The 25,239-nt window shown below is 39.4% G+C and overlaps 1 protein-coding gene across 1 annotated transcript in view; it reads right to left on the bottom strand.

The window, feature by feature from the left end:
* eng (endoglin) overlaps nt 1–25,239 on the bottom strand; it is a 106,651-nt gene that overhangs the window by 59,467 nt on the left and 21,945 nt on the right. Inside the window, exon 3 of the mRNA XM_061926712.2 lies at nt 2,088–2,230. Within this exon, the coding sequence (XP_061782696.1) occupies nt 2,088–2,230 (143 nt within the window). The remainder of the gene's footprint in view (nt 1–2,087; nt 2,231–25,239) is intronic.

The following is a 25,239-nucleotide window of genomic DNA, read 5'->3' on the forward strand; positions in this document are numbered from 1 at the left end:
CTATGTGACGTCACAGGAAAATGGACGGGTGTATATAATGATGGTTAAAATCAGGCACTTTGAAGCTTTTTTTAGGGATATTGCGTGATGGGCAAAATTTAGAAAAAAACTTCAAAAAATAAAATAAGCCACTGGGAACTGATTTTTAATGGATTTAACCCTTCTGAAATTGTGATAATGTTCCCCTTTAAAGGGGAGGTGCAAAGGTCCGTAAACCCTGCTAAGATAGTTACTACGAGAAAATAAACTGTTTGTAGGGGTGTAACGGTACGTGTATTTGTATTAAACCGTTTCGGTACGGGGGTTTCAGTTCGGTTCGGAGGTGTACCGAACGAGTACACATGCTAGCAGCGACCGGGCTAGGACAACATGTAAAAGCCAGGGCTGGAAGACCCTCCTGCCTCGTTAAGATCTCCCGTTTGGGAACACTTTGGCTGCGCGATACAACAATGGAGGACGGAGGTTTGCCGACATTGTTCAGCAGCTGCTTCTGACAACACGTCAAACATGTGTTGCACCTTTTCTGCTTCCGGCTCCCAGACCGTAGTCGAGGAGCGCAGGGGAGACACTCCTCCAGGGCCGTTGTATTCTCGGGGGCAACACTTCACTCTAACCGGCAGTGGGTCTCCACAGCTCCGGACTCCAGGGTAAATGACGAGTCCGGCAATTAGTTGCAAATCGTGGCTTTACTGAGGTCTTGCACACAGCTAATCCAACAAAACACTAGCCACTCCCCGCACTCAAGCTACCGCTCCCTCACCTCGCTCGCCCACACACTCACCTCACATGCTGTCACATATTAAAGGGCCACACACACACATACGCTACTCTCATAACACATGCTAACCCATTTGAAGCGTCACCACCGTATTCAAGCAGCCTCTCCTCGGCGAGTCAGGCAGGGCTAAAGCAATAACAAATGTTTTTATAGCAGCAGATATAAGTCCATATTGCATAAAGAACTAGATTTTGACCCACTTCTATGGTGGAAGAACAATAAGCCCATATATCCTCTTACTGCCAAGTTAGCCAGGCTGGGGAGGGGGAAAGAAAAGTTAATCTGAGGCTGAGTTGACTTGAAACTGTTTAATGTTGCACTTTTTATATGTAGAAGAAAAGTTTTGTCATTTTATTTAATCTGAGCAACAACTTGAGGCAGTTTAATGTTGAAAAACTTATTGGGGTGTTACGATTTAGTGGTCAATTGTACGGAATATGTACTGTACTGTGCAATCTAATAATAAAAGTCTCAATCAAACAAAAAAAGCACTTTATATGTAGAAAGGTTTTGTTAAGAAACCATTCTGAGCCTTATCTTATTTATTTTTTATTTTATATATGTTGACCACATTAACCCTGGCAATGGACCATGTGTGTATGTGTATGTAATGCCATTGTTTACAAATTTGGTAAATAAATAACCAAAAAAATTTAGATTTTGTTGTTTTCTTACTGTACCGAAAATGAACCGAACCGTGACCTCTAAACCGAGGTACGTACCGAACCGAAATGTCTGTGTACCGTTACACCCCTAACTGTTTGGGTTATAAAATATGCTAAGTGTGCTCCACAAAATAATTTTATGTGGCCCAAATTGGAATATATTCTCTGAAGGGATGCTCACTGTGTCACTGTATGACATATACAGTATGACATGATGTCTGCAGCCTTTTTCTTGACACATTCATATGCTGTCCTGCATTCAAATCTGACCAATGATTCACATAAATTTACAATTTGATTATACTACACTTGTGAATGGCAGATTCCATGAGAGAAAAATATATGGTGCGAGGAAGTTTTAATACTGGGCCCCCTCATTTTAGGTGAACCTGGGCCATATCATGTCTGCAGAAGATAATCATCCGTTGGTGATATCGGACAGGTGGTGTATTGAAAAAAAAAAAAAAAAAAAATAGCAATGTGTGACAAATTTAATTGCATAAGGTGATCCCGCAGTTTAAAAAAAGTAGGCAAAAACGTTCATGATTCTTTGTACCCAGACCTTAACTTTATAGTCTCTGGCATTTTCACTTGTAATGCATTTGCATAAATTAGCAACATTTGCATAACCATGACATTCTTACCGTGGCAGCAAAGTTCAGGTTCAGGATGTGGACCTCGGCCTTGTCTTGTCCAATGAAGCTGGTCCAACAGCCTATTTGCATCTCCCTCACGTAGTTCTGGGAATTGTCGCTGAGCTTCACAGGATCACATGTCGGGCTTGAGGCTGGAAGACATCGAGAGCAAACAGGTCGTGTGCGTTAGGTGCTAATTGAACACCGCTTTTTGTCAAGTTTTTGCATTACACAAACGTGACTTTGCCACTTAACAGATGAAATGGAGGAAAGGGAAAACAGAAAGTAACACATTCAACTGCAACCTGCTAGTCAGACGTAAAACTAAACTATTCACATTAAAAGTTGAATAAGTTTACATACTATTAAAAATGTAAAAAAAATAAAACAAGTATTTTGTATATTTACTTGCCGTAAATTCCAGCTTATACCTACCCTTTGCACCCTGCGGCTTATAAAACGGTGCCGCTACGTTCTGGATTTTTCTTCGCTGACGGCCATTACGCAAATAGTTTGTTTTTTTTAAAAACAAGCAAAGACACTGATTAGGGGTGTTATTGTTTGTGCTATGACGCAATCTTTTGGACGAGTTTGTTGCATTGGCCTTCTGTTTAGACTGAGCTTTCAAGCCGAAGTACAAGTGCCTTCTAGCCGTCCAGAGCATTCCTACTGGAGTGGATTCTTCATTCATCACTCCAAGCAACATTTGTAAGTTTTACAGTGTACCTAAATCAATTCTTATTTACTAACCCATCCCATGTGTGATGTCTGTTGGAGTGTTTTCATGCATTGTTGTACGTGCTATCGTAATGTAATGAAGCTAGCATCGTGAGCATTAGCTTATATGCCAACACATTTATGAGTGTCTTTGTTAGTAATATTAACTTACAATGGCATTCTTTTTTTACTGTTTTAGTTTCGTAAATTCACCAAAACATCAGCGTGGACTTATTGAGTCTGTTTTGCAGATTAGAGAGCTCGCTTCCACAGCTCGTGGGTCCATGGCAATGACTTCTGTTTTGTTCGATCAGCCGTGCGTGTTACAGACACGGTTTGGAAACAACTAAGGTACATAAATAAACATTTACAAAATCTTTCTGCGTAAATAACTCATTCCAAAACGTATGTATCTGCGGCCTATAGTTTGGTGCGGTTAAAGGGGAACATTATCACAATTTCAGAATGGTTAAAACCATTAGAAATCAGTTCCCAGTGGCTTATTATATTTTTCGAAGTTTTTTTCAAAATTTTACCCATCACGCAATATCCCTAAAAAAAGCTTCAAAGTGCCTGATTTTAACCATCGTTACAAACACCCGTCCATTTTCCTGTGACGTCACATAGTGAAGCCAACACAAACAAACATGGCGGAAAGAACAGCAAGCTATAGCGACATTAGCTCGGATTTAGACTCGGATTTCAGCGGCTTAAGCGATTCAACAGATTACGAATGTATTGAAACGGATGGTTGTAGTGTGGAGGCAGGTAGCGAAAACGAAATTGAAGAAGAAACTGAAGCTATTGAGCCATATCGGTTTGAACCGTATGCAAACGAAACCGACGAAAACGACACGACAGCCAGCGACACGGGAGAAAGCGAGGACGAATTCGGCGATCGCCTTCTAACCAACGATTGGTATGTGTTTGTTTGGCATTAAAGGAAACTAACAACTATGAACTAGGTTTACAGCACATGAAATACATTTGGCAACAACATGCACTTTGAGAGTGCAGACAGCCCAATTTTCATCAATTAATATATTCTGGAGACATACCCTCATCCGCGCTCTTTTCCTGAAAGCTGATCTGTCCAGTTTTGGAGTTGATGTCAGCAGGCCAGGGAAGCTAGGGTCGATAGGGGGTTTAGCTCGCTCGTCTGCGGGAACAAACTGCCGCCATTGCTTGCCGTGCTACCGAGGTCCTTTGTCCCTGAATTGCTCACACACTCCGGCAGATTCAATGGGGGTCTGGCGGCAGATTTTTTTGACTTTATCGTTGGAAATGCATCTGCTGTGAGTGTCGCAGGATATCCACACATTCTTTCCATCTCTGTCGTAGCATAGCTTTCGTCGGTAAAGTGTGCGGAACAAACGTCTAATTTCTTGCCACTTTCGCATCTTTGGGCCACTGGTGCAACTTGAATCCGTCCCTGTTCGTGTTGTTACACCCTCCGACAACACACCGACGAGGCATGATGTCTCCAAGGTACGGAAAACAGTCGAAAAAACGGAAAATAACATAGCTGATTTGACTCGGTGTTTGAGAAAATGGCGGATTGCTTCCCGATGTGACGCCACGTTGTGACGTCATCGCTCCGAGAGCGAATATTAGAAAGGCGTTTAATTCGCCAAAATTCACCCATTTAGAGTTCGGAAATCGGTTAAAAAAATATATGGTCTTTTTTCTGCAACATCAAGGTATATATTGACGCTTACATAGGTCTGGTGATAATGTTCCCCTTTAATATATGGAAAGCAATTGTTTTGCTTTTGCTCTAAAATTTATTGGGTCCAGTTTACATACCGGTGCGGTAAATACGGTAACTACACCACTTGAAAGTCGCACAAAAAATTGCCATCCTGCGTGACGCCACCTGACTAGTCGCTATAAGTATCACTCGTTATTAGATTATTAGTTAGCTTCTTTCTACTGTTAGCGATAACATTTAAAACATACAATTACAAGACGCAGCCAAAACAAAGGTACACTTCTTCGAAAAACAGAACAGAATGCATATTACCACTGCCTAAAGGACAGAAGTGAAAACGTTCAAATGTGTACTTCTTTACATTTTCATGCACAGCTCAGTTTACAAACTATTTCCTGCTCAGAACAGTGGTACTTCAAAAATGGAACACCCAAAAGATCGAACGCATGCATGACGTCAGTTAGCTGCAATATGTGCTGTAACTCGTAATAAAATGGTCATCTTATTTTCATACTTATGTTACAGTTTGCGTTAAAATAATTATAAAATACAAAAACTCAAACCATAAACATATTTACAAAAATAAAGAAGTAAATACATATTATAATCCCCAAGAGGAGTCAAGTGAGGTCTTGTTTGTGTTTATTACTTTAAAAAAAAGTTCACGATTTTCCTTTTTTGTATAGCGGTACCTCAAAATCCAAACACTTTGGTCGTAAATTACTCAAAAATCCCTTGAAAAGTTGCACAAAAATGCGGGTAGCTGTTATACATGTTGTCACTTGTCAGCAATTTATGCTTTTTTTTCACTAAGTTAATAAAAAAAATTCACATATGCTGAAAAGCACTGATCCAACAACCGAACAAAATACACTCCACCTACAGGGCAGAAGTGAAATTGTTTTTAATTTACGAAAAAAACAATTTACGAAGGAACACGTCAAATTATTTTCTGCCATACAAAGGTAACTCAAAATTCGAACAGCTCAAAGTTAACATTTTTGTAAAAAAAATAATAATAATAATAATTTTTTGTTGCATGGCTAGTTGCTATGCTTGTTGTCACTTGCTATCAAATTATTAACTTTTTATTTTTTCCACTTATGTGGCAGTCCAAGTTAAAAGCACAAAAATATTTTTTTACATTTTTTTAACATGTTTGACTTGCAATTTCACTGCTGAATAATATAAAATGTTTTCAGTACAGTTTTAGTATTGCAACAGTTTGACCAACTTATGCCAACTCCCATTAGTTTTTCAATGAAAGAAATTATTGCAAAACCATTAAAAAACATCCATGAATGTATAGTATATGCTAGTAGGGAGGATTCTGCCACTATTAACCATTAATTGATTATCCCTGTTGGATGTCTGTACTTTGCTGAGGGCATTACAGGTTAACAGGTAATTTTATCCAGGTAGATGCAATAGTCTAAAAGGTCTTAACTTGTTGTCACTGCGGGAGCATCATCCACTAGGCTAGGACACCGTTGTTTAAAAACAAATCGCCTGGTCCACGTTTATCAAACGTGTCAGGATAGCCGGCCGGAGTCATCCATCAGAGCCGTTGTTTAACCTGGAGACCCGGGTGTCTCTGGAGGACGAATCAATCTGGCCCGGACTGTCATGGATTTTAAAATGCCTGTTGTGACCGGGGCGGCATTTGTCCATGCTCCTGTGTTACATTGGTATTGGTTACAACTGATTTTGCGTGAACATAATTTCCCAGTAACAACTTCCTCAAAAGAATAGTGCGAATACAGAAAAAGCTACAAACGGTTAGTCTTGACAACTTTTCCAAGCCAATCAATAGGCTTGCTTCATTCTTGACTCAGATCCCCAAATGGTATGAATGTGTATTAATGAAGGACTACAACATTGGATTTTCTCCTCATACTGTGAAAGAACTTAGGGCACCCTATAGGCAGTACCCAAAATGCTTTGCACACATGTAATACAAATATCCTAAAAGATATATTAACATTTCAAAACAGTTATTGACTCATTGACAATTGGTTGCCAACTCCCAGCCATAACCCCTGACAAAACGTTTTGATTGATGGAGCCCGTGTTGTTGTTCAGGTTTTTAGTCAGTCCACTAAAGCCGTGTACCAAATCTCGTGGTGATTCGGCTAAGCACCCTAAAGTTACAGCGGGTGAATTTTAGAGGCCATTGAGATTTGTGAGAAATGTCAGGTCAATCTTACATATTAGGGTCAAACTTAAAGATTTGATAACAGCACCACCATGTGGTGGATTTGTCAGTAAAATAATGGCAAAGGCAACACAGATTCAGAAGGGGTAAAAAAGTCAGTTTACACCAAGGCTATTCAACTAAACTGCTCTGTCAGCCACATTTTTAGAAATTTAAAGGACCAGGAGGCTGTACTTTTACCTTCACTATTACTCTTACTTAAAGAACCAGCATCCTCTGCAGTGCACGGACATTTGTTTTGGTCTATACCTATTATCGGTTACAAATTTCAGAAGAAAATAGCCCTGTTATTCAAAATACAAGTGTTTTCTATAGTGGAGGTTACACTGTCAATGCAATGTGTTTCTGGTCCAGGTTTCACTATACAAGGAACACTACTGTTTTTACGAAATTGTTGTCTTCCAAGTTATGAACTGTACTGGCTGGGCGGTATAGTGTCATTCCCGGGCTGGATTTGGTCCACGAGCCGCCAGTTGAAAAATGTAAAAAACACATATTTCACAAGACTTAGGTACTGTATGTCTAAGGCAGGGGTCGGCAACCCAAAATGTTGAAAGAGCCATATTGGACCAAAAATACAAAAACAAATCTGTCTGGAGCCGCAAAAAATTAAAAGCCATATTACATACAGATAGTGTGTCATGGAATTAAGAGGACTTAAAGGAAACTAAATGACCTCAAATATAGCTACAAATGAGGCATAATGTTGCAATATGTACATATAGCTAGCCTAAATAGCCTGTTAGCATCGAGTAGCTTGCAGTCATGCAGTGACCAAATATGTCTGATTAGCACTCCACACAAGTCAATAACATCAATAAAACTCACTTTTCATGCACAACCTTAAAAGTTTGGTGGACAAAATGAGACAGAAAAAGAAGTGGCATAAAATACGTCCTAGAAAGTCGGAGAAAGTTATACATGTAAACAAACTACGGTGAGTTCAAGGACTGCCAAAATTAGTAGGACAAAACGGCGCTCGCCAAATACTCGAATCAGTGAAGCATGTTTAATGTAAACAGTGTGCTTTGTAACAATTGGGGAGGTTTGTGTCATGTTTGTCCTCCTACAGAAACCATATTAAAACAAAAATAGATTTTTTTCCCCTCATCTTTTTCCATTTCATACATTTTTTGAAAAAGCTCCAGAGAGCCACTAGAGCGGCGCTAGAGAGCCGCATACGGCTCTAGAGCCGCGGGTTGCCGACCCCTGGTCTAAGGACACTATTGCACAGTTCAGTTCAATTTGGTCTACTAAGCTGTGGTATACATGTGTGTAGGTAGGATGGATACATAAATAGCATGATATAGTATTTTGCATATAAAAAAAAAAACCGATAAAAATACAACCAACGCGAATAGTAGTCGTGACATTACTTCTAAAAAAAAAAAAAAAAATCAGACAATAACAGCGCAAAGTCCTTTCCCAATAGCCAATAGTAACTTGACGAAATTTCCTAACAGTCATTTCTTAATAACATTTTCAATAGATGGTTAAACCTCTCTGAATTTTATGAGCTCCAGTTTGAATGTCATAGTTGTATTGACAAGAATAATGATGCCTGGAGTATTTCCTGTAGCTGACGTAGTCTTGGACTTCTTGAGACAACAAATTAAAGTTGTCCCTCACTACAACGGCACTCATTTTTTTAACGGCCGATTAACACACACGCATCCTGTTTGATTCTCGGGCAAAGCCGTAGTGGGGGGAACTTGGCTGCAGTTCACGTGCTACTGATGAGCCACAAGCGAGCAGAAATGGACAAAGGAAAGGCTATCTTATGGAAATATTAGGTCCAAAGCCATGGCAAGTTGTTTTCCAAGAAGAAAGGACTCTTTTTCGCCTTGAGAAAAGGACTCATTCTTGCAGAAAAACACCTGCTGGGCGCGTCGTTCGGTGGGTGGTGCTTCACTTCTGTGTTCAGATTACAGTTAAAGTGCAGTGATAACATAATGTATATAGATTGGTACTGTGACTGATTTAGTAAGTAAGACGACATAAAAGCTCAACAGAAATTAAAGACGGTCGGCAGGAAGTCAAAAGGAGACTTTTTTCAAAGCAAACAGTCGATCCGACATCAAGACACTTTCTCAAGCTAATCCCGTTTCCGGCTTCAAAATAAAAGCGTTGAGCTATACATCCGGTTTAACTACGTTTACAAAATAAAAATGTCTTACACTACGATCATGCTTAGTCAAAAGGGAAGGGCACCAGATACGGTACTTTTTTTTTTGGCACCGACCGAAACTTGGCTCAAGCCCCCCCACGACTCCAAAAAGGACAAGGGGTAGAAAATAGATGGATGGATATTACCAAACATCTTCGAAATTCAAAACATGATCATAACAATTCACATTTTGTGTTACTTATGCGTGAAACATTTATTTAAACGTGGCAGTGTAGCTCCTCCTCGGAATGCAAGTGCTCCTAAAGCAAGAATACAAATTATGTATTTCTACAAAATACAAAATCTGGCAAGACACCGACACACAGAAGGCATTTTTTTAATTATTATTGTCATTATATCATGTTGATCCTTTCCATGTTGAGCTGTTTAAAAAGGCATAAAATTTAAAATACATTTCATTAAAGCAAATTAATTGTCCGTTCATAGTGTTAAAACTTGAAAATGATCTGTCTAGGGTACACTTATTAATGATGAAAAATTATGTATATCTGTGATTCATCGTGATTAATTTTGAGTTAACTATGAACAATGCGATTAATTGCAATTAAATATTTTTATGGTTTGACAGCCCTAATATATATATATATATATATATATATATATATATATATATATATATATATATATATATATATATATATATATATATATATATATATACATATATATATATATATATATACATATACATATACATATACATATATATATATATATATATACACATATACATATATATATATATATACATATATATGTATATGTATATACACATATATATATATACATATATATATATATATATATATATATATATACATATACATATATATATATATATATATATATATATATATATATATATATATATATATATATATATATATATACACATGGTAACACTTTAGTATGGAGAACATATATTCACCATTAATTAGTTGCTTATTAACATGCAAATTAGAAACATATTGGCTCTTAATTAGTCATTACTAAGTACTTAATGCCTCAATCTGCATGGCCTTATTATACAAACAGGAAGCCATTAAGTAAGAGTCTTCCCTCAAACACACCAGAATTATTCCTTATTAGTAACCCTAACCCTTATATGTTCCCCTAGTGTCCAAATAACTCTAAATTAAGTATTTGTTACTTTAATAAGCAACTAATAAATGGTGAATATGTTCCCCATATTAAAGTGTTACCATATATATATAATTTGTGTTGTTTTTGGCATAAATTGGGTGTTAAATGAAGTCTTATGTATGCATTACAGTGAATATTTGTCTTATTTTCTATTATTATGTTGTGGCGTTGTGGCTATTGTTAAAGATATTCACCAAGCAGGAGTTTCATTTACGGGTTAAGGGTGAACAATGCTAACAACGACATGGTTCTTGGAGCTATCTTCACCGCGAGAATCAAGTTGACCAACTTTTGGCATAACAACTTTTTGATTGAACTTAATCTTCGATTCATGCTTCATCTCCATATTGATGAGACTTTGGCCCGAGCAATGTCATAAAAAGTAGCATCAGACTTGGCACAGCACATCAGACTGATAAAGATTGCTATCAGCTATCAGCAGCTGTCTGGGCAAAGTGGAGATGAACTTGGTTATTTCAAGATGCATTTCATTTTCGACATCAATAACATATCTTTTGGCGTGAGCTATGTGGAATGACAACGACGGACAACATGCAATGCTAACAACAAATGATCGTAGCTGCGTCTATCAAATTGACCACGTTTTTGCAGCAAAATTTACGGCCGCAGTTTCAGCAAATGGAAGCCCAGTTCTAACTTAGAGGAATTACCCATGATGTGATGAAGTATTTCCATATCGTAGTCGTGTTTTAGACGGCCATAGCAAGAATGCTTGGACGATCCTCTAGGCTACTAGAGAGTCCTGTAATCTACAGTAGAACACACTCAAGGCAGCTATTTTGGGTGAAATTAGTGTAAAGTTGACAATATGGGTGTTATTTCATTTTTGGAGGGCTTTAATGATATTAAAAATGTAATTAGAAGGTCGTAGACAGATGTGTAACTATTGTATTAAAATATTTGATTTAGGTTAACCACCGTCAGGCCAGGAACTAATGACTGTAAAACAACATGACCCTAGCCCAGACCTGGGCAAAATAAATCCCCGGGTTAAGCTTTTCAATCTGGCCCGCCGGACATTCCCAAATAATTTCTTTCGCTGTTTGTTGCATTTTTGTTGCGTTTCACTTGATTGTGAAGTGAAGTGAAGTGAATTATATTTATATAGCGCTTTTCTCTAGTGACTCAAAGCACTTTACATAGTGAAACCCAATATCTAAGTTACATTTAAACCAATGTGGGTGGCACTGGGAGCAGGTGGGTAAAGTGTATTGCCCAAGGACACAACGGCAGTGACTAGGATGGCAGAAGCTGGGATCGAACCTGGAACCCTCAAGTTGCTGGCACGGCCACTCTACCAACCGAGCTATACCGCTATTGTAAAATATGTCGATGGGGGTGTGACTTTCATATGTTGTCAATATTCAGTGTTTTATCGTTCATAGTTAATATTGTAAATCCCACATTCTTTATTTTCATGTACATTCTGGGTGTCTCATTCAGTAAAAAAATGTTTAATTCCATTCCGTTTTTTCAGACAGTCTGTCATAACATTTTTAGCATTCAGTTAGACATTATTGTGAGGTTTTGTATTCGTGTTCCTAAAAATCATATATACCGGCCCCCAGACACATTTTTTTCTGCAAATTTGGCCCCTCGAGTGAAAATAATTGCCCAGGCCTGCCCTAGCTGGTTGCAGACAAGTAGTGCACTATGCGTTGCCTCAATTGGTTCAACATCAATCTAGTCAATTCCACATAAGTGAAAAGAAGACCACACAAAAGTTTGTCGACCAATGGACAAACCTCACTTTAAACAAGTTAATCATACCGTACTGCAACCCCAACAAAAGTGGGACAGTTTGGCACAGGTAACTTGAAAACCCATTACAATGTAAACCGTAAAAAAAAAAACGGATCCCGTATACTGTAGAATTGAAGCGCACTTCAGGGTGGAAACAGGACTATGACATAGCTCAACTATAAAAAATTGTCAAAATTAGTCCTTACACATGTGACATGTGCTCTTCGCCAGTGGAAACCAAGCCTAGTCATAAACTAATGACAATAAAGTCATTACTTACAGAATTTCACATCTCGGACTAAAAATAATTCAGGTCAGTTGTGTCATTTGTGGAAAAAAAAACTCTCTACTCTTCTGCGGCAGCTTGTCTGTCTCCATCTCCATCGCGCCATCCCTCCCTTCACCCTAGAGGTCAAGGCTGGTTTCCTGTTATTCTGCCTCTCTCTCCCTCACTTGTCTCTTGTTCAATAGCCACGACCATAAAGGCATTTTTCTCTTGTTCTGCCCTGACAGAATCAACTTTCCATGACAGTCACCTGAGAGGTCTGGCTCGTAAATCGCGATGATTGCAAATTGTGTTTGTATGCGTGTACGGGTGTGTGTGTATGGGCATGTGTCACATTTTTACGAGACCACCATAGAATATGAACAACATTTGTTTTGCCCTCCTGACCCCGGAAATGCCAATGGCCTCGCTAAGCGGTTTGCTGGTAAATGAGGTATGGAGGACTATTCCATCCTCTGTCCTCTTTATCCGCTTCCATTTCCCATTTCATGAGAGGGGTGCGTGTTTACGGCTGGTTGCTGATTGTCAGTTTGATGTAAGGCAATGAGGTTGGAGGTGGGGGGGCAACGCAGATGCACAGAGACCAGAAGGAAAAATGTTCAAACTCCAACGACGAGGTTTTTTTTTTTTAAAACGAGTCCATGGTGCAGCTGTTAAGTAAGCCCACGGAACGTCACAGAGCATTGTTGGCATGATGAAAAGGTTTTCAAGACAAAACATTTAAATGTGTACGTTGCTCTACTTCCATGCAGAAATGGCCGTTTCTGCCGATTTTGCTAGGGGTATTTAACTACATTTGTTTGGGGGCCACATTTTCAGATAGGACCGGGGGGCCGGACTTGTCCCCTTTACTATTAGTCTTATTTTCTATATTCCTGAGAACCAGCGTCCTCTACAGTGGACATTTACTATTGGCGTATTTCAATCAATCAATCAATCAAAGTTTACTTATATAGCCCTCAATCACGAGTGTCTCAATGGGCTGCACAAGCCACAACGACATCCTCGGCTCAGATCCCACATCAGGGCAAGAAAAAACTCAACCCAATGGGATGACAATGAGAAACCTTGGATCTATTTCAATCTATTTAAAGCAGGGGTCTCAGACACGCGGCCCACGGGCCGCAATCGTTATTTTGCGGCCCGCACCTCAATATGAAAATTTAAAGTTAGTGCGGCCCGCGAGTTTTATATGAATGGCGCTTGACAGCGTCATACTTGCCAACCCTCCTGATTTTTCCGAGAGACTCCCGATTTCAGGGCAACCATTCTCTCGAATGTCTGCCGATTTTCACCCAAACAACAATATTAAGGGCGTGCCGTGATGGCACTGCCTTTAGCGCCCTCTACAACCTGTACAAACAGCGTGCCAGCCCAGTCACATGTTGTATTTGGCTTCTGAACACACACATAAGTGACTGCAAGACATACTTGATCAACAGCCATACAGGTCACACTGAGGGTGGTCGTATAAACAACTTTAACACTGTTACAAATATGCGCCACACTGTGAACCCACGCCAAACAGGAATGACAAACACATTTCGGGAGAACATCCGCACCGTAACACAACATAAACACAACAGAACAAATACCCAGAATCCCATGCAGCCCTAACTCTTCCGGGCTACAATATACACCCCCGCTACCACCAAACCCCCCCACCCCCTCCGTGCGTCGGTTCAGGTGGGTGGGTAGGGGGGGGGGCGGGGTTTGGTGGTAGCGGGGGTGTATATTGTAGCCCGGAAGAGTTAGGGCTGCATGGAATTCTGGGTATTTGTTCTGTTGTGTTTATGTTGCGTTACGGTGCGGCTGTTCTCCCGAAATGTGTTTGTCATTCTTGATTGGTGTGGGTTCTCAGTGTGGCCATATTTGTAACAGTGTTAAAGTTGTTTTACGGCCACCCTCAGTGTGACATGTATGGCTGTTGATCGAGTATGTCTTGCAGTCACTTACGTGTGTCTGCAGAAGCCTCATACAACATGTGACTGGGCCGGCACGCTCTTTGTATGGTGAAAAAGCGGACGCGACGACAGGTTGTAGAACATGCTAAAGGCAGTGCTATCATGGCACGCCCTTAATATTGTTGTCTGGGGGAAAATCGGGACAAACTCGGGAGAATGGTTGCCGCGGCAGATTTTCGGGAGGGGCACTGAAATTCGGGAGTCTCCCGGAATAATCGGGAGGGTTGGCAAGTATGTTGCTAGGGCAAGATAGCCATTCATCCATCCATCCATCCATTTTCTACCGCTTATTCCCTTTGGGGTCGCGGGGGGCGCTGGAGCCTATCTCAGCTACAATCGGGCGAAAGAAGGTGAATTCATTAAAAAGTGCATGTTAGATTTTTTTCTTTCGGCCCAGCCTCACCCAGTTTCTGCATCCAGTGGCCCCCAGGTAAATTGAGTTTGAGACCCCTGATTTAAAGGATCGCTCTACTGTTCTAAGGACCGACTGTAAAAAATTAAATCTATGACAGCACTCAAATGTTTATAAGCATCTTCAACAAATATTTTTTCCGAACTCAACTCTAGGGGCCACAAGTTGAATAGTCGAACTGATAAAAAAGAGAGCGCCTAACATGGAAGCTTAAGGAACACTACTAGTATAGCTAAAGAACTTGAACCCGCGACAACTAAAGTAAACAAGCTTCAGCAACACCTTAGTTACATAAATCACATTAAGAAAAAGGAAAGGACTTAAAGTGATGCCTTTAGGAATGCCTCAGTTATGTAAATCACAAGTTTAGACCTCAGTGTTCGAGGTTTGCTAGCAAGGTCAAAAAGTCAATGCAAGGATCTGCCAATGTTTTTGCAATGGTTCAAGTTCCTCTGCACAACACTAGTGTTTTTAAGAAATTGCTGCAAAAATGGTTGCCTCCCAAGTTTTGAACTGGTGTTGTCATTCTCGGCCGCGGTTAAAAGCTCTGACCTCAGCTCCACACTTGGAATAGTAGTTTTTTGCTGCATTGTAATTTCTTTTTTGGGCCACAATAATCAGTACTGCAATGGCTACAGAAACAGTGTCACTGCTTAAAATTGTTCTACAATTATGTAAATAAATACAGCTTTCTGTGCATCAACTCTACTTTTCCTCCCACTCATTTTTGCACTTCGTGCAACGACTTCTCCTTGAATGATGCTCCGGTTTGACAGATTTATTCAGGAAAGTATCCCTACGGAGACAACAGGCTTGGATCTGACATGATAAAACATCAGACTGTCGTCTGCAAAAAAAAAAACAACAGACGTTAGCGAGAAGGCAAACAAATGCCCCGGTTGCAGCTATCTTCCGGTTGCCAGTTCCGGTGTTTTCACTCACAAATTGGACAGATTTGACAGACCTTTTTCAAATTGTGTTTTTGTACCCTTTCGCTGAATGTGCGTGTCCGTCTCCTAGCTTGCATTTGCTCCATGTGTCGGACAAGGAAGAGGGTGGATGTGTCATAAAAATTGCTGCTCATTCGAATACCATTAACTGCAAACAGCTTCTTTGCACAATAACAAAAGGACATTTGAGAGCGAATCTCACAAGCAAAAATTGGCCAAAGAGAAGCAACTACGGAGAGAAGATGGCCCATGATAACAAACCTCAGTAGCAAACCCACCGGTGGCAAAAGATGAGGTGGTGAGGGCCGCGGCGGGTGTGTGTGTGCCCGTGTGCAGGTGTGTGTGTGTGTGTGTGTGTGTGTATGTGTGTGTATGTGTGTGTGTGTGTGTGTGTGTTTGTGTGTGTGCAGCAAGTACATGGGTTCACAGGCTTATAGTTTGATCAGTTGCTGACATTTTTGTTATGTTTTTGATGATAGTTGATGTTTATGTTGAAGTTTTGCAGTGACCTGCATATTAACCAAGTATTAGTGACATTGTTCTTATAAGAGCGAACGCCAAAGAACTACTTTTAGCGGCGCATTTATCACAGAGAGGTACTGTAACCAGTTACTGCAGTATTGGCATACTGAGCTGCTGCATCGTCTCCGAGTTGGTAAAAGGTAATTCTACATTATAAGTAGAATTATCGCATTTATAGGCCGATATTATCGGCCGATAAATGCGTTAAAATGCAATATCGGAAATTATCGGTATCATTTTTTTTATTATCGGCATCGGTTTTTTATTTATTTATTAAATCAACATAAAAACACAAGATACACTTACAATTAGTGCACCAACCCAAAAAACCTTCCTCCCCCATTTACACTCATTCACACAAAAGGGTTGTTTCTTTCTGTTATTAATATTCTGGTTCCTACATTATATGTCAATATATATCAATACAGTCTGCAAGGGATACAGTCCGTAAGCACACATGATTGTGCGTGCTGCTGGTCCACTAATAGTACTAACCTTTAACAGTTAATTTGACTAATTTTCATTAATTACTAGTTTCAATGTAACTGTTTTTATATTGTTTTACTTTCTTTTTAATTCAAGAAAATGTTTTTAATTTATTTATCTTATTTTATTTTATTAATTTTTTTTAAAAGTACCTTATCTTCACCATACCTGGTTGTCCAAATTAGGCCTAATAATGTGTTAATTCCACGACTGTGTACATCAGTTGATATCGGTATCGATAATTAAAGAGTTGGACAATATCGGAATATCGAATATCGGCAAAATCGGACATCAATAATTATAAGTCATGCCTCACACTTGTAAAGTAGAAGGTTGTGACCATAAACAGAGAAGTTGGTAAAATTTGAAATTAAATTTAGCCCCGCAGACATCAGGAGAATCGACACGAAAAGCTGCACTACTGCTACATGATGCTTGGTATTTGGACCTGCTTATCACTCAGCATCTAAAACTTGTAGCTCATCCTCTGTATATTCAGGCTCAAAAATATAAGGTTCTGGATCATCATTTGTCCGAAAATAATCGTGTTTAGCTCTCATGATCAGTAGTTGTTGTTGTTGTTGTTGTGGTTGTTAAGGGAATAGGGAACATTGTGATGCTATGTTAAGATCAATGCGCTGCCGTAATGCTTAAAATGACCAGGATGCATAAATATGACATGTTATTATAAATAAGCCTGTTACTACATTACATATATACTTAAAGCATGCACTGCATATAGAATGTTGTCGGAGCTTTTTGTACGTTTTTTAAAGTGCTTTGTAGGCAGAATTTATCAAATGTATCAAAACCTGCCCTGTTAGTCGTCTATGAGTCGAATATTACAAATTAGAATACACAAAAAAGAGAAAAACATATGAGATCTTGTCTAACATGGGGATTGTGAATGATAGGTAGAATTCCAAAAAAGTGCAGTTTCCCTTTAAGAGCACTGTTGATTACCAGGTTGATAGCTGGGGTTTCAGCTCGGTAGCTAGCACGTTCGTCTCTTATGCAAGGTGGGTAACACAAAGATCTTTGACAATCAGCGTGATATTGTCAACAATCCACTTTTTTTTTAATTTTATTTATATTCTAACTGATTTAACACGGAACGTTTAGCTCCACCCTTTTGAATCCATGCTCGCTCCTGCAGCAGTGGAAGCACTGTCTGTCGCGGGAATAAAATTCAACACGACAAAGACATCCAGTCACCGTCCACCAAGACAGTGTTTTAATTCAGTTTCATTCAAGTTAAACCATACAGCAGTTACGTCAATATAATTTGACGTTATGTTGACAGCACATTTCTGATTGAATGAATGGCAAAGTGGAGTTCATTGTGTCACTTTGTTAATTTCTGGAGTCTAGAAGTGCCTGGAGTTAGTACGGCTAAAGATCTAAGATTGTATATTAAGAGAGGATGACCAACCGCGCGGTCAGATGTATATTTGTAAACAATACAGAGGACAATATTAAAGTTAAAGTACCACTGATAGTCACACGCACACTAGGTGTGGTGAAATTACTCTCTGTGTTTGACCCATCCCCTTGTTTCACTCCCTGGGAGGTGAGGGGAGCAGTGAGCAGCAGCGGTGGCCGCGCTCGGGAATCATTTTGGTGATTTAACCCCCAATTCCAACCCTTGATGCTGAGTGCCAAGCAGTGAGGTAATGGGTCCCATTTTTATAGTCTTTGGTATGACTCGGCCGGGGTATGAACTCACGAACTATTGATCTCAGGGCGGACACTCTAAACACAAGACAACTGAGCAGGTTTCTCAGTGTCTTCAATTGCTACACCGTTCTGAAAAGCCAGTGGACATTTATGTTTTGCATAACAGGGCTATTTTTTATTTTTGTATCTATGTGTAACTCTGAAAAAAGAAATAAACCAAAAACAAATGTTCCCTGCAAAGAAGAATATTGCAGGTTTGGGGGATTTTGTGAATGTCTGGGGACATTTGTCATTATATACTTATCAGTGACAGAGCAGGAAAAGGCTTGGAATAATTCATACAAAACACTCACTAATTAACTAATTTTAAATTATTTTATATGCACTTATTTACACAAAGCGCGTGATCTGCGTGTTTATTTATGCGGCATTTCTTTAGTCAGAGCTACACATTTAAAGGTTAAAAAAAATAGCTCTGTTATGCAAAATACAAACGTCAACTGCAGAGGACGCTGGCTCTCAAGAGGATACTGTTTAATGAGGTTCCACATGAATTTTTTCACTTCATGTTGTACAAATTACAGAAGAACATACATTCTGATCTCAAAATGTAAACAATGTGTATGCTGTCTATATTAGCTGTGGGGGGAACATGTGGTACCTCGTAGCATTAAAAAAAGTTGATCCTTACTTTTCCCATGTCAGGTCATTAATCTATAACAAGCGCTTATATTCCATAACAATATTTATACTTGTGGACAGAATGGTTTTGAATGAAGTTTTTCATTTCAGTATGCCAGGTCCGTAAGTTACCACATCCAATAACGCACATCATGACGTCATCACTTTCATATGTACATTTATTGTGGCAAAACAGTACATTTACGCAAAACGCAACACCTGGAAGCATTCAATATGATTTATCTCGTGAAAAATGTCATGCATTTATTAAATAATATACCTCCTGACAGTGACATGTAAACACCAAATTATATTGTAGCTCGCTATATTTGGACAAAACCTGGACTTTACTCATGCCAAGTCATAAACCTACTCTATCAGATAAGTATATTGAAATGTAAGAACCAACTCGGTGACGATATTGCTGAGCAAAATAGTGTTAAATGAGGTTTGTGTCATGTAATGGCATGGTGGTGATGTCTGTGATCTCAAAATGCAGAGCCAGAAGCAGCGTGCAGGTAAGAAAAGTATTTTAATCCTTAAACGAGGCAAAATATAAAGGAAACGTCCCGCTCGGAAGAAACTTAGCAAAGCATAATAAACGTAGATTGGAGCACTTGGCTAGCAACCTAGAACTTCAACAGTTGCGTACACTCAGCAACGAAAAAGGTAAGGAAGGGAAGAAAGGAGCGCTGAGAATATAACTAAACATTAAACATAGGTGAATTATAACAAAACCAAGACAAGGCATGACCTTTGGCTACAGATTGTCATCACAGTTATTATGTCATATTCACAAGTTCTTACAGACTTAAAATCATTATTGGGAATTCCAATTGACATTGTAGGTATATCATTGGTTGGACAATAAACGACCCATTGAAGCATAATTGAATTAAGTTTCTCAAATATTTGTATACTGGAAAAAATATGGCCCTTTGGAGTGTTGAATTTCTGATCATTTTTATCTCATGTTATGTCCTATGTTATGCACATGTTCTCATGGCATGCCATACATTGCCATGCAATTGAACTTTATTGATCCCCTCGATTTGTGCACTCTGGTAAATAAGGTTTAAGTAGCAGCAAAACCATAAACAGCAGGGATGGTCAACTAAATTGTTTTGGGGGCCACATTTCCAGAAAGCTAAGGAGTATGGAACCAGAATTCTCCATTCACTATTAGTTTTATTTTGTATATTCCTGAGAACCAGCATCCTCTACTGTAGACATTTGATTTTGGTCTATTCTATTAGTCAGAATTATAGGAGCGCTCTGCTGGACTTTCGGCAAAAAAGCTAGTCAAAGGTCATCTCTTTGGCAGCACTCTGATGTTGTTAAAAATCTGCTGCAAATATGTGAGTCTCTCAAGTTTTTTTAACTGAACTCACGGGTCACCAGTTGAATAGCCTTAAGATGAAAAAGAGAGGACCTAAAATGAAACTTTGATAAAGACAACTAGTATAACTAAAGAAGTTGACAAAATGACTACTAAAGTAAACAAGCTTCGACAAACACCTTACCGTATTTGTCGGACTATAAGTCGCAGTTTTTTTCATAGTTTGGCCGGGGGTGCGACTTACACTCAGGAGCGACTTATGTGTGAAATTATTAACACATTACCGTAAAATATCAAATAATATTATTTAGCTCATTCACGTAAGAGACTAGACGTATAAGATTTCATCGGATTTAGCGCTTAGGAGTGACAGATTGTTTGGTAAACGTATAGCATGTTCTATATGTTATAGTTATTTGAATGACTCTTACCATAATATGTTACGTTAACATACCAGGCACGTTCTCAGTTGGTTATTTATGCGTCATATAACGTACACTTATTCAGCCTGTTGTTCACTATTCTTTATTTATTTTAAATTGCCTTTCAAATGCCTATTCTTGGTGTTGGGTTTTATCAAATAAATTTCCCCAGAAAATGCGACTTATACTCCAGTGCGACTTATATATGTTTTTTTCCCTCTTTATTATGCCTTTTCTGCCGGTGCAACTTATACTCCAGAGCGACTTATACTCCGAAAAATATGGTAGTTCCAATAATCACATTAAAAACAAATATTTGTGAGTGCCAATCAGGAGAGGACTTATAAGGGAGCCTTGATGAATGCCTCAGTTATGTAAATCCCAAGTTTAGAGTGTTATGTGCCAATGGGTTGACAGTGGTCCAAGTTCCTCTATAGAACAGGAGCACTCTTGTGCAAAAAAGTGTGTCTATCAAGTCTTCAACTGAACTTGGGGGCCGGTATGATGTCATTCCCGGGTCAGATTTGGTCCCTGGGCCGCCAGTTAAATTGAATTGAATTATATTTATACAGCACTTTTTTATCTAGAGTCTTTACATAGTGATACCCATTATTGACATCTTTAAAGGGGAACATTATCACAATTTCAGAAGGGTAAAACCATTAAAAATCAGTTCCCAGTGGCTTATTTTATTTTTCGAAGTTTTTTTCAAAATTTTACCCATCACGCAATATCCCTAAAAAAAGCTTCAAAGTGCCTGATTTTAACCATCGTTATATACACCCGTCCATTTTCCTGTGACGTCACATAGTGATGCCGGTACAAACAAACATGGCGGATAGAACAGCAAGTTTATTGCGACATTAGCTCGGATTCAGACTCGGATTTCAGCGGTTTAAGCGATTCAACAGATTACGCATGTATTGAAACGGATGGTTATAGTGTGGAGGCAGGTAGCGAAAACGAAATTGAAGAAGAAACTGAAACTATTGAGCCATATCGGTTTGAACCGTATGCAAGCGAAACCGACGAAAACGACACGACAGCCAGCGACACGGGAGAAAGCGAGGACGAATTCGGCGATCGCCTTCTAACCAACGATTGGTATGTGTTTGTTTGGCATTAAAGGAAACGAACAACTATGAACTAGGTTTACAGCATATGAAATACATTTGGCAACAACATGCACTTTGAGAGTGCAGACAGCCCAGTTTTCATCAATTAATATATTCTGTAGACATACTCTCATCCGCTCTCTTTTCCTGGGGGTCTGGCGGCAGATTTCTTTGACTTTATCGTTGGAAATGCATCTGCTTTGAGTGTCGCAGGATATCCACACATTCTTGCCATCTCTGTCGTAGCATAGCTTTCGTCGGTAAAGTGTGCGGAACAAACGTCCAATTTCTTGCCACTTTTGCATCTTTGGGCCACTGGTGCAACTTGAATCCGTCCCTGTTCGTGTTGTTACACCCTCCGACAACACACCGACGAGGCATGATGTCTCCAAGGTACGGAAGACAGTCGAAAAAACGGAAAATAACAGAGCTAATTTGACTCGGTGTTTGTAATATGTTTGAGAAAATGGCGGATTGCTTCCCGATGTGACGTCACGTAATAGAAAGGCGTTTAATTTGCCAAAATTCACCCATTTAGAGTTCGGAAATCGGTTAAAAAAATATATGGTCTTTTTTCTGCAACATCAAGGTATATATTGACGCTTACATAGGTCTGGTGATAATGTTCCCCTTTAAGCTACATTTAAACCAGTGCGGGTGGCACTGGGAGCAAGTGGGTAAAGTGTCTGGCTCAAGGACACACTGGCTGGCAATGACTAGGATGACGGAATCTGGAATCAAACCTAGAACCCTCAACTTGCGGGCACAGCCGCTTTACCAACCGAGAGCCACGCCGTCCACAACTTAGTTGATTTTCTTTAACAAATTCAAAACATGGCGCGAACGTGCGGCATCATTAACTGCCACAATCGTGGATTTGGATTTGGTGAGATTTTTCCAGCGTGAAAGCAAAGCCAAAAGAAGTCAGGTTATGAAGCTAAAAAAGAGAATAAGGTGAATAGCCTGGATAGCAGCCGTGAGACAATCAAACATGACTTAACGCCATCACCTGGTACATGTTGTGTTCACAGAATTTTCAGACTGGTAAGTGTGAATCAAAGCATGTTTTATTCAGTTACACACGTAGCATTTAGTAAGTTGTTAGCGTCAGCTAAGGTAGCCTTCTGCAGGCAACAAACAGCCGACAGCAACGGCCGTTCTAGTCAAGTCCGTTATGTCCTTGGGCAAGACACTTCACTCTTGCTCCTGATGGGTCGTGGTTAGGGCCTTGCATGGCAGCTCCCTCAGTGTGTGAATGTGTGTGTGAATTGTTGAATGTGGAAATAGTGTCAAAGTGCTTTGAGTACCTTGAAGGTAGAAAAACGCTATACAAGTATAATCCATTTACCATTTACAGCAGGGGTGGGCAATTAATTTTTACCGGGGGCCGCATGAGCAACCCGAGCACTGCTGGAGGGCCACATTGACAAAATTTCAATTAGATTTTGCTCAATATTATTTTTGATATACTGTAAGACAGGCCTGGGCAATTATTTTTACTCAGGGGCCACAATTAGAGAAAAACATGTGTCTGGGGGTCGGTATATCTATTTTTAGGAACACTAATACAAAACCTCACAATAATGTCTGATTGAATGCTAAAAACTTCATGACAGACCGCCTTAAAAAACGTAATGGAATTTATTTTTTGTCTATGAACGATAAAACACTGAATATTGACAAAATATGAATGGCACACCCGCTTTCGATCGACATGTTTTACAAACAACAAAAATGCAACAAACAGTGAAATATGAACTCGAAGGGTACAAAATAAACCAACCTACAATCTGATATATCTGTTATATCAATAAGCTTTAGAACTTTGTTGTGAAAATCTCCTTCCGCGTCTTTGCAAACGCTTCCTACACATTGCTTGGTGCCTCATCTGAGCTGCTGTGACGTTGATTACCATAGTAACTAATTAGATGACCATAGTAACTAATTAGATGACCATAGTAACTAATTACATTACCATAGTAACTAGTATATCATCCAAAAGTAAAGATTCCAACCATTGAAATACTTAGTACCGTTCAAGACTTATGGTCATTAGAAAACATCACTGCACATCATAATGGCAGCTACACTTTCCATCTTAAACATCTATAAAAAAAAATTGGGGAATGTCCGGCGGGCCAGATTGAAAAGCTTAACCAGGCCTTAATTTGCCCAGGTCTGATTTACAGTATTGTGGGAAAAAAAACATGTTGTTTGTTTACTTTTAGTCTTGGGTAAGCGCAAAAATGAATGAGTATTATTTTCGGAGAAGTACCGCAGTGATCAAAGCATTTAAAATGTATTAATGGGCTTATTTTTTCTGAAAAAACAGCTTACACCATCTCGGACACTTAAGAGATGAAAGCCGTTGATAATGCGCCATTTGAATGGGGGACGATGAGCCTTCACAGACTTTGCATACTGAATTTCTTCTCCAATATAAAACCTGACTGCGTTGACGAGATACAGACAAGTTTGGATTCGACAACGGATCATCTCTTGTCCATTGGACGTTCCCATATGGATCAATTAAACCAATTTAATAATTTTTTTATGAAGTAGCGAGCCTTTCGAATAGGTAACAACTTGTATCGGTACGTCGGTACGGTATACAATTCATTCTAATCCAGTTTGTTGCTCTTTCTCTCAGATTACCACGGGTCGGTACAGTCATGTAAACAAATCCTATGTCCAGCAAAAATAGCTACCTGGCAGCCACAATGCATTGCAAAATCACATGCCCCTTTGAGTCCTATACAAGACAGTGACCCCAGCCGCGCAGAACACAGGGTAAACCGTTATAAAAATTTAAAAAACATGTATAATAATCAAGTCAAATTGTCATATTATTGCACATCCACTAAAGAACTCAACTACGGAAACAAAATATTGTGGCTGAATAGTATTGGTTGAAATTTCGTATGACTTTTCTCATGTGATGTCATGACATGTAATGTATCTATCAAAAAACTTGATCATTTCAATTATCCAAGCTAACCACTTGACAGTTCCCACTTTCTGTCCCAATCAAAACTGGAGTCACTTACAGTATGTTCAGTTCTACCCTTACATATCAAACAATGTTAACGACTAACCAAGCCAGTATAATCATCTTCCCAGTAATCGACTGTATATTCCCTCAGAGAGTAGCTCCCTCATTTGTTACCAGGATTAAATGGAAACACTCTTATTATTCAGGAGGAGGCCCGACCTAAGCCTCCTAAACGAAAGCTCACTGTCCAAATAGGACCAATATAATTATGCAGAGTGCACTAGAGCTGCTCTGAGGCCAGGGGGTGGCGGTGTTTGGGCGTTACCTGAGACGTTGTAGTGATTTATCTTCCTTGGGATCAATGTGGCCTAATACAGTGCTGGCATCCTGTATTTCTACATGTTCCCGTTTGAACTCAAAGGCTAAATTCCTGATAGCAAGTGTGCAGGGTAGTGACGTGGCCACACACAGTGAATGCTAAAGAAGCAAAATGTTTCTTTCAGCAGCTTATGCAAGGAAAAATATTAATTAAGAATCACTCTTGAGTTCGAGATATTAGCGATGCATTGCAGAGTTT

This window comes from Nerophis lumbriciformis, linkage group LG32 (assembly GCF_033978685.3).
Source record: "Nerophis lumbriciformis linkage group LG32, RoL_Nlum_v2.1, whole genome shotgun sequence".
NCBI classification, from domain to species: domain Eukaryota; kingdom Metazoa; phylum Chordata; class Actinopteri; order Syngnathiformes; family Syngnathidae; genus Nerophis; species Nerophis lumbriciformis.